The following is an 11595-nucleotide window of genomic DNA, read 5'->3' as shown; positions in this document are numbered from 1 at the left end:
GTGCCCTTCCAGCCTGCCCTGTTTGGACAACCCAGCAGAGCTCTACGAGTGTGCCAGAAGCAAGTGCCCACAAGTGCATGGTAGCTGTCTGAGCTAGCACACAGCTTCTCAGCCAAGCGGAACTGCGCTATAAACGCTGTGAGAGCGGGCTTGGCCTCCCTACTCTCAGGAAGGTGTGGATAGGGGTCTTGCTCAGAGGACATTCGATGTCAAAGTGGGTGCAATGAAGAGAGGGATGCTGGCTGCCCTTGTGAGACTATGCATTCTGGGCCAGCAATTGTCAGCTGCTTCAGCAGTTTCTGCCTCCAGCCTGGTTTTCCAGAACTCTGCTGCAGATCGAGAAAGTGGATTAGCACTGATCAAGCCATCACTTGTGTTGTCCTGTGTGCTCCCCTGCTACAGGCCTGGAGCTAACTGGAAGCAGCCTGAGTGGCTTCATAGTTGATTTAGAATAGCTTACCCACAAAGACAACTTAACCCACGCTGAGCTTCATCCTGTGCTACCCTGCACGGGATCTTTACCTGTAGACCATTGGCCTGAATCCAAGGTAACCTAATAGTCTTTCCTTTTAGTATGATGTTGACAGTTTGTGGTCCGCATATTATATGGCAACTTCACTGAGCTGATAGTTACTTGACAGGCTGTGAATGCTTTTGACTTTCTTGCTGATGCTCAGGAAAACCATATATGCCTATGTGGTATTTTGGAGGCAGCTGCAAATGAGATTTAGTCCGTTGGAACAAACCAACAAGCTTGTAATGAGCATAGGCTGATACATCTCTTCTTGCTTCTTGGGATAAAGAATGAGACTCCAGACATGGCTAATTGCTTACCTTTTGGTACTGTAAAAAGTGGAGAAAGCATAGTATTTCTGACACACATCAACAGGCATAGAGGTGCAGACTGCCAATGATGCCCTTGAAGTGGAATGGATATGAGAAGGATTTTATACATCTGGCATTTTAAATAGCTATCAAGAAAACAATCCTGCATCTTAGTGAGATCTTCTGCTGCATTTTGATTTAAAAAATAAAACAAAAAAAACCCCACTACACTGCAATGTTTGGAAATATTTTATTGCAGAAAGATTGAAAATGAAGACATTATTGAATTCACAGAATCACAGAATGTCAGGAGTTGGAAGGAACCTCGAAAGATCATCTAGTCCAATCCCCCTGCCAGAGCAGGATCACCTAGACTAGGTCACACAAGAACGCGTGCAGGCGGATTTTGAATGTCTCCAGAGAAGGAGACTCCACAACCTCTCTGGGCAGCCTGTTCCAGTGCTCTGTCACCCTCACAGTGAAAAAGTTTTTCCTCATGTTCGGATTGAACCTCCTATGCTCCAGCTTGCTCCCATTGCCCCTTGTCCTGTCATTGGCTATCACAGAGAAGAGCCTGGCTCCTTCCTCCTGACACTTGCCCTTTACAAATTTATAAACATGAATGAGGTCACCGCTCAGTCTCCTCTTCTCCAAGCTAAAGAGACCCAGCTCCCTCAGTCGCCCCTCGTAAGGGAGATGCTCCACTCCCTCCATCATCTCTGTGGCTCTGTGCTGGACTCTTTCAAGCAATTTCCTGTCCTTCTTGAACTGAGGGGCCCAGAACTGAACACTGTATTCCAGATGCGGTCTCACCAGGGCAGAGTAGAGGGGAAGGAGAACCTCTCTCGACCTACTAACCACCCCCCTTCTGATACACCCCAGGATGCCATTGGCCTTCTTGGCCACAAGGGCACATTGCTGGCTCTTGGTCATACTGCTGTGCACCAACATCCCCAGGTCCTTTTCCCCTGAGCTGCTCCCCAACAGGTCAGTCACCATCCTGTGACTGTATCAGTCCCCCTGATACATGGGGTTGTTCTTTCCCAGATGCAAGACTTGCACTCGCCCTTGTTGTATTTCATTAAATTTCTCCCTGCCCAACTCTCCAGGCTGGCCATGTCTCACTGAATGGCAGCACAGCCTTCTGGAGCGTCAGCCACTCCTCCCAGTTTTGTGTCATCAGCAAACTTGCTGACAGTGCGCTCTGTTCCCTCATCCAGGTTGTTGATGAATATATTGAGTAGTACTGGTCCCAGTACAGACCCCTGGGGAACTCCAGTAGACACAGGCCTCCAACTGGACTCTGTCTCATTGACCACGACTCTCTGACTTCTTTCCTTCAACCAGTTCACAATCCACCTCGCTACTCGATCATCTGGACCACACTGCCTCAGTTTATCTGCGAGGGTGCTATGGGAGATAGTGTCAAATGCTTTACTGAAATCAAGATAAACCACATCCACTGCTCTACCATCATCTATCCACCTGGTTATGTCCTCATAAAAGGCAATCAGGTTGGTCAAACTTGACTTCCCCTTGGTAAAACCATGTTGACTTTCTGGAGGGTGAATAGGAGGACATTCTGTTCTCAGACTCTAAATAAAGGAAGTTTAGAATTGAAATAGTATCTGGAAGCTGCTAGTGATAAAAGTTTTGTGGTGGCATGCAGGTTTAGAGTTTGGGGGTGGGGGTCTGAGTGTGCAGTAATTATGGATAAGGGAAAATAAAAATAGAAAAGTTCATTTGGGAACTTAAGAAAGGACAGGCTGCATTGTGAAAAAAAACAACCCACAACAACCCTTGAAACAGTGTTTACTTTTTCTTTATATGTTGGTGGAAAAAATGTGGAAATGTAGAGACATTTCAGATTGTGAGTTTTGGCACTAATAAGAAACTCGAGTGCTCTTCCCCTCAGCCCTTCCTCCCTCAGTTTGAAGGTATTCTTTGCCTTGGCTCTGGTGCATTTCATAGTTCATTTCAGAGGTTAGATTTTTAACTCCAGTTTTACCATTCTCTGTGTGTGGAAAAACAGAGCAGATGTTTCAGTGCACATACCAAACAGACACGAAGTTGAAATAAGTCTTTCCTAGAGTGCCTCATGTTCCGTGGTGGAAATGTCCCTCCAGGCTTCCTCCAAAGCCCAAGGAATTCTGCTCCTGTCACTCCTGTTGTGACAATGCATCTGTACTTTGTCTTGCGCATAGTAAGAGCCTTTAAAACCAGAGGTAGACAGCACTGCTTGTTTTCCTTTGCAGTTGCCTAAGACTACAGTTTCACTTAGACTTTTTTTTCTGACTTGTTGCTGACCCAGACTGTAGCCAAGCTTTGTCTTCTGTCCCTTTCTCTCCCCTTCTTTAGCCCCTTCTTCCCACCCCCAAAAGCATCCTGAGTGGTATCGAATTGACGTGTGTCTAGAGCAGTTAGTAGTGTTGTTGCTAGTAGGCTGAGTTGAACACTTCTTTAATTTGAAACAAGTTCCATTAGGCCCTTCCAAGCTGAAGACTTTTGATATTGTTTCCACTAACAAGAGAGGAAGGAAGAAATCTCAAAGTGGCAGGATTTTGAGGCAAGCATGGTGTAGATCAGCAGAAGTCCTGAAATTATCCAGTAACTCCAACTTTGTGAGACATCTGATGATCTTAGAAAACCCCATCAAAGACTAAGTAATTGTATTTTGCTGTACCACGGCTGTTTTGCAGAATGAACTGCATGTCAATTTTTGCATGGTCTGACATTCAAAACTAGGTAAATACTTTTGGTTTTCAAATTTGGTCCCTGTATTCATCCTCTATTTGCTGGCTGCTCTTTGCTAGATTTGAGGTTTCCCATTTCCCAGAGCAGAATGAGGACTGTGCATGACCATTTTGACAGCATATTGCAAGAGGCTTAATTAAATAGAGCTGGTTTAAAAAATGTTCATGACAGATTCACATGAGGGTTGAATAGTTTACATCTTTGGTTTTCTGTATTACAGGGCTGAATAACTCTCCTGGTTTTTTGCTGGATTTTCTTGTGGTTTTTTTTTTCCCCCATGATCTGCCAGCTCAAGTTTTGCAAAAATCATCTGCTTTTTGCACACAAATAATTAAACAGTGGGAAGTTTTGTTATATGTTTATGGAACGTACTGATCTGCACAGCTAATGAGGTTTTTATATCATGATGTGGAACACTGCAATGCTCCATCTGGAGAGGAACAGCTGATGGTTTACAAGTTTGTTCACAGACAGCTGAGGGTACTTGATACAAGACAGTTCTCTACGAGGTGCTGAGAAGTGAAGTTGCAGAACATCAGCTATACTTGGTCATGTACATCCCTCACTAATAGTTCAGAAGTAAAATTTCCAATTAACCTTCTTTGCTAGATACTTGTGCTGTAGTTACTCCTCCCCCCCGCTTATCTCTGGATGTGGCAACTGCAGGTTGCATAGGACTTTGAAAAATGTCAGTGGAGTCATGTGGTGCGCTGAGAGATGCCACCAAAACAGGTACCATCAGCTTTACTCTTAAGTCATCTATCCACTGGTTCTGCTTTCTGTTAGCTTGGTGTATTCAGTGTTGCATGAGACATGATATCCCTTCGGGAGCTATATGCATGATTAAAAGACTTGACTCTCTGGAAATGTCAGTCTCTGCTCCAGTCATGTTCACTGCAAGCCTTGTGAGGATGTTTCAGTGTGGAGTTGGGTGGTTTGCTTGATGTTTCTAAAGCAGACAGACATGAGCTGACATTGTAAATACTGGTGTGGTGGGGAGAAGGGCAAAGTGAGAGCTCCTTGTGGAGGAGCTCTGTAGAACCATACTGCCTTCCCGCCATGGCTGTGGGTTTCCATCCGTGCCTAAGGGGAGAAGGCAAACCCTAAAAAAAAAGTAAGTGTGGGAGGCTTTTTTGATTATTCTTTTTGTTGGCGGTTGTTTGTGTTTGGGTTTTTTAATCAAAACTTTAAATAAGAAATAACAAAAGAAAAAGAAAAAAAAGCTGTGCAGTGATCTCTAGTTTACTGGAGAACTCTATAAAGCATTTTTATGGATCAAAACCCTCTGAAAATAGGGACAGGAAGAACAGCCACTCCCTTACTGAGCAGATGACTGGAACTGTGAACAGTAAACTGCAGCCAGCAATTACCTGTGGGTCACGCTAGGAGACTTGAGCTCTGCGCGGCTGCTAGAAGTGCTTTGCGCCTCCCTCCCTTTCTGGGATGAGAGATCATTTAATCACTGTGTAATCCTCTTTAGGTGGAGCTAAGTGAATTTCCTTGTAGCTGACTCTTGTGAGCAGCTGGAGGTCTTTCACTCTTGGGATTGCTTGTATGGTCACCACTGAGAGTGTGCCTCTTCCCCTGCCCTCTTTTATCCAGCCACATGCCTGCATTACTGCATGAAGTTTTGATGTATGGCCGTATCCATTATTGTTCCCGCTTTCATTTCTGTTCAAGCTACGTCAGCCTTTCCAGAAAGGCATAGTTTCCCCATCTGGTAATCAGCTGTGAAGATGCAATCGTAACTCCAGTTAACACTAACTCTGATTTGTGTTTAATATGAGACTTTTGAATAACATTTCAACTTTCAATGATTTAAGACAGACTTTTTGTTATTTTTGTTGTGTAAAAGAAAGCGGGGGGGGGGGCTTATAAAAGATCAAGCTTTAAGTGTCATTTATTCCAACTTATATATTTAATACATAAAGATAGTCCTTAATTGTGCTAACAATAGAATTTATATAGAAAATAACAAATTGGCATGCGTCCCACAAAATTCCAGTACTGAGGGTATTTGTCATCCTGAAACAAATAAGAGTGGAAATTTGGTTTTGTGTTGAGTTATAAACACAGGAAAACTAAAAGCACAAGTTTTGAAGTGGTGTTCAACTGGCTCCTTCTGAACAGCTGCAGAACCTCAGCCAAGCTGTCATTTCAGTCCTGCAACCTGCTGTCATCCTCCAAGCAGAGGTGACTGCCGTGTGTTTCCCACTGCTAAGTGCAGTGGGTGACCCAGAAAGGAGGGTGAGAGGCAGCACGGGAGAGAGTCCAAGAGGACTCAACTAAAATTCCTGGGGGTCATTAATAATCTGGAGTAGGAGAGCTGACTAGTATTGAATGTGACAAAAACAAAACTTCCCTGCTTGGACTGAAAATGAAAAAATTCTCTCTCCTGAACCAGAAATAGCTTTGGATTTTATTTTTTTTCAGTTGAGAAACCAAAGCAAATGGATGGATGGTATGTAGAACATAAAGCATGTGTTCCCAGACTGGATCAAATAGTGGAAAGATAAGACAGAAATACTGCTGATGTTATAGTACAATTCAAGTAAAGAAAGTGCCATGAAATTGCTGTGTGCTTTCTACTAATATTTAAATAGAAACAATGCCTCATTGCATTTCATATGCTGTATGAAGTCAGTCTGTGTCTGTCCTACAGTGCTTACAGATAGATTAATTGGTGTTGGTGAATATTTTTGCTTTGTGTTTTAATAGGATGACATGACTGTCTCTGCACTGAAGCTCCAGCACCTTAGCTTCCCTGCTCTCTATGAACTCCACTTGAAGAACGCTCAAAGTCCTCTCATGTTCCTTTTCCAGGCTTTCACAACAAGGACCAATTGCAGCAGGTCTGATGAGAAACATGAATGAGTGTCTTGATTGTTAAAGGCTTTTTTTCATTTTAGCAATTAAACTGTAAGTTCTTAAAAATCTGAACTTTATTCGTGCTTCCTTGTTTTAGAGGAGAGAGGAGAAAATTGTAGTTTCTGCTTGGTGTTCAGTAAACAATACCTGCTTTTGTGCATTTTATTAAATCAAGCCAATTCATTCAAACCTGCACTTTTTACTTTCAGCAAGTAACAACTGCATGTTAACTGATAACAAGTACTGGTTAATTTGTACACATAGCTGGTTTGGTTTGGGTTTGTGTTGGTTTTGGTTGTTTTTTTTTGGTTAGGATATTAAGAGTTCTTTGTCTCTGGCTTGGGAAAGTATCAAAGAAAGTTCATTAAGTCCTTCCTGATGTGTTGTAAGATGCATCATCAAACAGTTTAGATGAAGAGGTTTGAAGTGGAGGAGTTGTTCAGTTTTGGTTTAAGACTTCAAGATCACTTAAGTAACAGCATGTTTTGGCTCTCTTATTAGAGCTCAAACATCTTCAAAAGCGGCAAAGAGCTTAAAGCAAAACACTCAATTATGTGCTTTCAAGTGTGAATTTTCAGAATACAATGTTGCAAGTAATAGTGAACTACATTTGGCACCTTTGTTAGTAAAGCAGTTTAACAGCTTAACCAACTCTGTTTAGAAAAACAACAAACCTTCCGATCCTACATGCACAAATCAACATGTCTAAGATACCTTCTCTCTTCATATCAAACTCATAGTCTCTATATTAATTTACTAGAAAAAATATTTTGCAAATAATTTTTTTATTGTAGTGAAAATAAGATACCATTATGTTCATATATATACACAGACACACAAAGAAAAGATTCACTGTATATACACCAAAATACCTCATACTCGGTGTAAGCAGAACTCTCACCAGTTTGTGCACAGCAAATACCAGAATACCTTAAACACGCCTGATCCCAGCCACCATCCACTGCTGTGCTTAGCAGAAGCAGCACTGAAGCAATTTCCCAGGGCTGGCAGCCCAGCTGCACAGAAACAAGTCGTGAGTTGATGCCCACCCTGAGCTCAGTACTTCTCTACATCATGCAGTGACCATGACCACAGGTCCTGGTGTTACAGGGTGGCTCAGCCCTGCTGCTGCAGGGGCAGGAGGGAGTGCACTGTACCTCAGAAAGTCTGGACCAACTGCTCTGAGAACCCTTGGGTCACCCAGCAGAACGGGGCCCCTGTCTCATAACTTCTAGTCACAACGATGCTCAGCAGCACCATATTACCTCCTGCTGTCTTGCGTTATTTGGGCTTACAGTGGTTTATGTAAGCATTTCTTTGACAGACGTGTGGCTCTGATAGCCATTCCCTGCCACCCAAGGCAAGAAGATACTATCAAGTGAACCGGTGAGGTTCTCCAGAACACATAGAAGAATTGCATTGAAATATTAACTTGTTTAGCCAAGCTGCCTATAGACAAGTAAGTAACTCTCACTGTCACTTAACTTTAGAAAGTATCAGGTGGCTGTTGGCACATATGGGCCGAGAACTACAGACTTTGTAGAAATAACAAATAACTTGGCCTTGTTTGCTAGCAGAAGCTAACGTGAAACTATTAGTCCCCTAACCCAGACAGCTGTGTCAATGCCTTAAATGAGACACTGGGTGGCTGAGCAAAGTCCCAACACATCTTAACGGGTAGTCAGAACTCTCTTCATAACTTGAAGATAAAACTCCATTTGTGTAGCTCGGAGGTCCCCATCTCAATTCAGCCATTTAAAAATGCTTCATGCTGTCTTCTTCTGTTTAAGGAATTTTACACTGACTTCCACTTAGCCAAGCATAATATAATTTTTTCCCTTCCCCATAGGAAAGTGCTGCCATCTACCAAATATGCATGCATTTAAGTATCAGAACCTGATTATGAAACAGAGCTCATGGCAGGCTATTGCTCAGTTCAGTAAAAGAATTCAAATAGTAGTTGGCTGAATTCAACATTGAGTAAACACTAAATATATATTTTTAAAAGTATGGGCACAAATGCCACTGTAGTATTTCATCATTAAACTATTCATCTTTCTACTTCAACAATTAAATCCATTATGAAAACTTAGGGGAATACGCAACAAATAAATAATGCACATTAACTTACAAAATATCAAATTGTCTACATACAAAAAAAGTCAATGTTAGTCACTTGAGCTTCACGGAACACGTGTATGATAGAAGTCCTTCTGTGCCCCAGCTTATGTGTCTGCCAGGAACAGCTGGAGAACCAACCAACCTGGCTTTAAAAACACTGCATTGTACTGCACAAGTACTGCCCCGCTTTGCTGAGGCACCCCATGGGTTCACTGACAGGGAGTAGTGATGCTTATTGTTAGGGAGAGCCTTCAGAGGGCTTCAGGCTCAATACTGTGCTTTTTCTTTGGCTAATGCCAGGTGACAAAATGTACATCAGGCATCTGTACAAAAGAACAATTTATCTAAGGATGTTATGTTTCTGTTTATAATGGGAATGATATAAAGTAATGCTAATACCATTCTAGCACAATAGTTCTCTCCTACAAATCATTTGTGTGTAAACCAAATATTTGAAAGTAGTCAATTCACTAGTGCTTTATACTTGTGAAATCACTACAGTAGCCTCCAGTGAGGGGATAAATGACAGACAGACATTTTAAATGTTCATTTTATTTTCATTGTGCATGTATCTTCTCTTACCTGAGGAGACTTTTATGCCTTGGTATACAAACTTTCACTGTCCATTTCAGAGTTAAAGAAAAATGAACTTTCATAGCCTCAGCCACTTCTGATCACCTCTTAGAAATGTCACTTTACACAGAAAAGCCAGAAGTAATTGAGATAAACAGACATCTGCACATTTTAGCCATTCATTTAGAAAACATCTGTATCCATCCATGCAATGTTAAGACTATAAGTAACTTTGCAGTTACATCTGAGCCCACTGCTATGGCAACAAGGTAGTCTTTATCTCCCACATGCATTCTACCAATTTCTTTTTTTCTTAAAGCAGCTTCCTGAAATAAGAAACAGAGAAGCAATGATTAAGTTAGTGTCTTTCAAACATTGGATTCGAGGCTTATATGAGGCAGCCCTTACTACTTTCCAGCTGTGGAAAATTTAGACCCTGATCCTTTTCAAGATGAAAAAATGAGCAACTGACAAGGAAAAAATGTGAACTGCTGTTATTTTCAATTAAAAAAAAAGGATAGTTGATGATCTTGAAACACAAGGTTTTTACTACTCTAGCTATTTTTAATAGGATCCCAAGGAACTGTACTACAGTATCTGTCAAACTAATCCAGCTACCTGTAATTTGCTGCTTGCTATAGTGAGAGTACAGTTCATAGGAGTATAATTAATTCCTTGATGGCTTTTTTCATGGTTAACTTGCATCAAAGCTCACAGCTCAGTTTGGTTATTTGTTTGGAAGTGTAACCTTTCTATTGTGGTAGATACTCACCAGACAGGGATGTACTAGTGATCTACTGGTTTTTGGTTAGTTGCCAAGTCTTGAGAATTCAAGATAAACTAACATGCTTTTAAAATTTCTATTTTAAATAGAACACTAGGTGATAGTAACTACGCTAGAAGAGTTAAGAAGGGTCTATCGGTGCTTTTAAGGACATAAATCAATGTCAGTCCTTCTCTGACACCCTTTAACTTTGGGATTCCTCTTCCCTGCTTTTAGCATACCTTTTGGGACTATCTGCTTTTGACACTGATTATTTTAAGTACTTTAAAAGGGTTGAATCTCTTCAGAAATAAAGTTGACATTATTATTTCTATTAACCTCTAGTCTCCCAGCATTTCTAGACCCTTCATATGAAAAATATAGTGATGTAGTAAAGGCCACATGAGAAAACATCAAATTAGTTACTCAGACAAGAAATTTCACTCACATTTGATGCTGCCTAACAAACTCTGCAAACTGACGGTCTTTAGCATAGAGCTCTATAATTCGAATTCTGTCCTGAATTTCCTAGAATACAAGAAAAATAATTGTAAGTACATAACAGACATTAAAATATTACTGAAATATCTGCGTTCTCGCTTTTGTAAAATAAAACTCTTATGCTTTGCTATTTCAAGGAGTAGAGACTGAAATTGGGCACTCCAATACTAAAATTCTTCTGTACACCTTTTTTTTTTTAAGTGAAGCACTTCATTGGAATCCAGTAATACTGTACTTTAAAATCAAAAGCAGGGTTTGCATAGAGTGTGGCATTTCAACAGGCGTTAACAAAACCATTTATCTATCATAGATACTTTGCCTGCAAGCCCAGCTACAAGCTAGATTCACACCTCTCACAGTTGCTTAAGGATCTGTGGTTAGTTCCTGGATGTAAATCCCTTCTTTTTAGCCTTCTAGAGTAAAGTCTGGATACTGTGTATAGAGGAAGAAAGGAGAATGATGTGGTCTAACTTGCAGGTTATAGAAAGACCTAAACTTAAAAAAAAAACCCACAAAACCTTTAAAGAGGCCCTGGATATGTCATGTTTTCGTCTCATAATTACTCTTACATAAGGTAGTTTGCTTTAAAAGCTAAAGGCTGTGTCAAGCAATACAGCAGCAAGCCTCCCCTGGTTCCATGAAGTCACTTAAGCAGTCAGCTGCTTTATCATGTGGAATTCATTACAGGTCAGAACACACCCATTCCTTTTGCTATACCTAAGAGCAAATAGGGAAATAGATCCTTTCTTCTCTTAAATAGTTGCAGCAGCCATAGCTGCAACTTTTTTATCTAGGACACACTGGGGAAAGATTTGGCCCACCTCTCAGGTTACAAGTGTGTAATAATGTTGTTGTTTTCATTATCTTTTCCATGCCACTATGAGAACAAGGCCATTTACCTCCTTAGTAAGCTCACTGTTTTCATAAATATGCCTGATCTCTTCACTGCTGTAGTCTGTGGATGTCTCTGCACTGGTAGAACTGTAGGACGTTAGCTGAGGGTATCTCCGGTAATAATGGCTGTAGCCAGTCGTATCACTTTCATACATGGGGTTGTATTTAACTGCGTTCTCAATGGACGAAAGGCTGTCACCCTGCCTGGGGGAGCAATAAACAAGCAAACTGTGAGCTTCTCTGCAGCCTGGAAAGGCAGCAGATAGATTAAGGAAGCCTGGCATTTGGAGGCACCT

The 11595-nt window shown here is 41.3% G+C and overlaps 1 protein-coding gene across 1 annotated transcript in view; it reads right to left on the bottom strand.

Moving 5' to 3' along the window:
* Nucleotides 1-9167: 9167 nt before the first annotated feature.
* The window catches only part of IMPG2 (interphotoreceptor matrix proteoglycan 2), a 57909-nt gene continuing 55481 nt past the window's right edge, over nucleotides 9168-11595 (bottom strand). Inside the window, exons 18-20 of the mRNA XM_010178971.1 lie at nucleotides 11305-11503; nucleotides 10353-10432; nucleotides 9168-9467 (exon numbers count right to left, since the gene is read on the bottom strand). Coding sequence (XP_010177273.1) covers nucleotides 9455-9467; nucleotides 10353-10432; nucleotides 11305-11503 — 292 coding nt within the window. The 3' untranslated portion in view covers nucleotides 9168-9454. The remainder of the gene's footprint in view (nucleotides 9468-10352; nucleotides 10433-11304; nucleotides 11504-11595) is intronic.

The sequence above is a fragment of the Mesitornis unicolor genome, unplaced genomic scaffold (genome assembly GCF_000695765.1).
Source record: "Mesitornis unicolor isolate BGI_N332 unplaced genomic scaffold, ASM69576v1 scaffold4622, whole genome shotgun sequence".
Taxonomy (NCBI): Eukaryota; Metazoa; Chordata; class Aves; order Mesitornithiformes; family Mesitornithidae; genus Mesitornis; species Mesitornis unicolor.
This window is presented reverse-complemented; position numbering and strand designations above follow the sequence as displayed.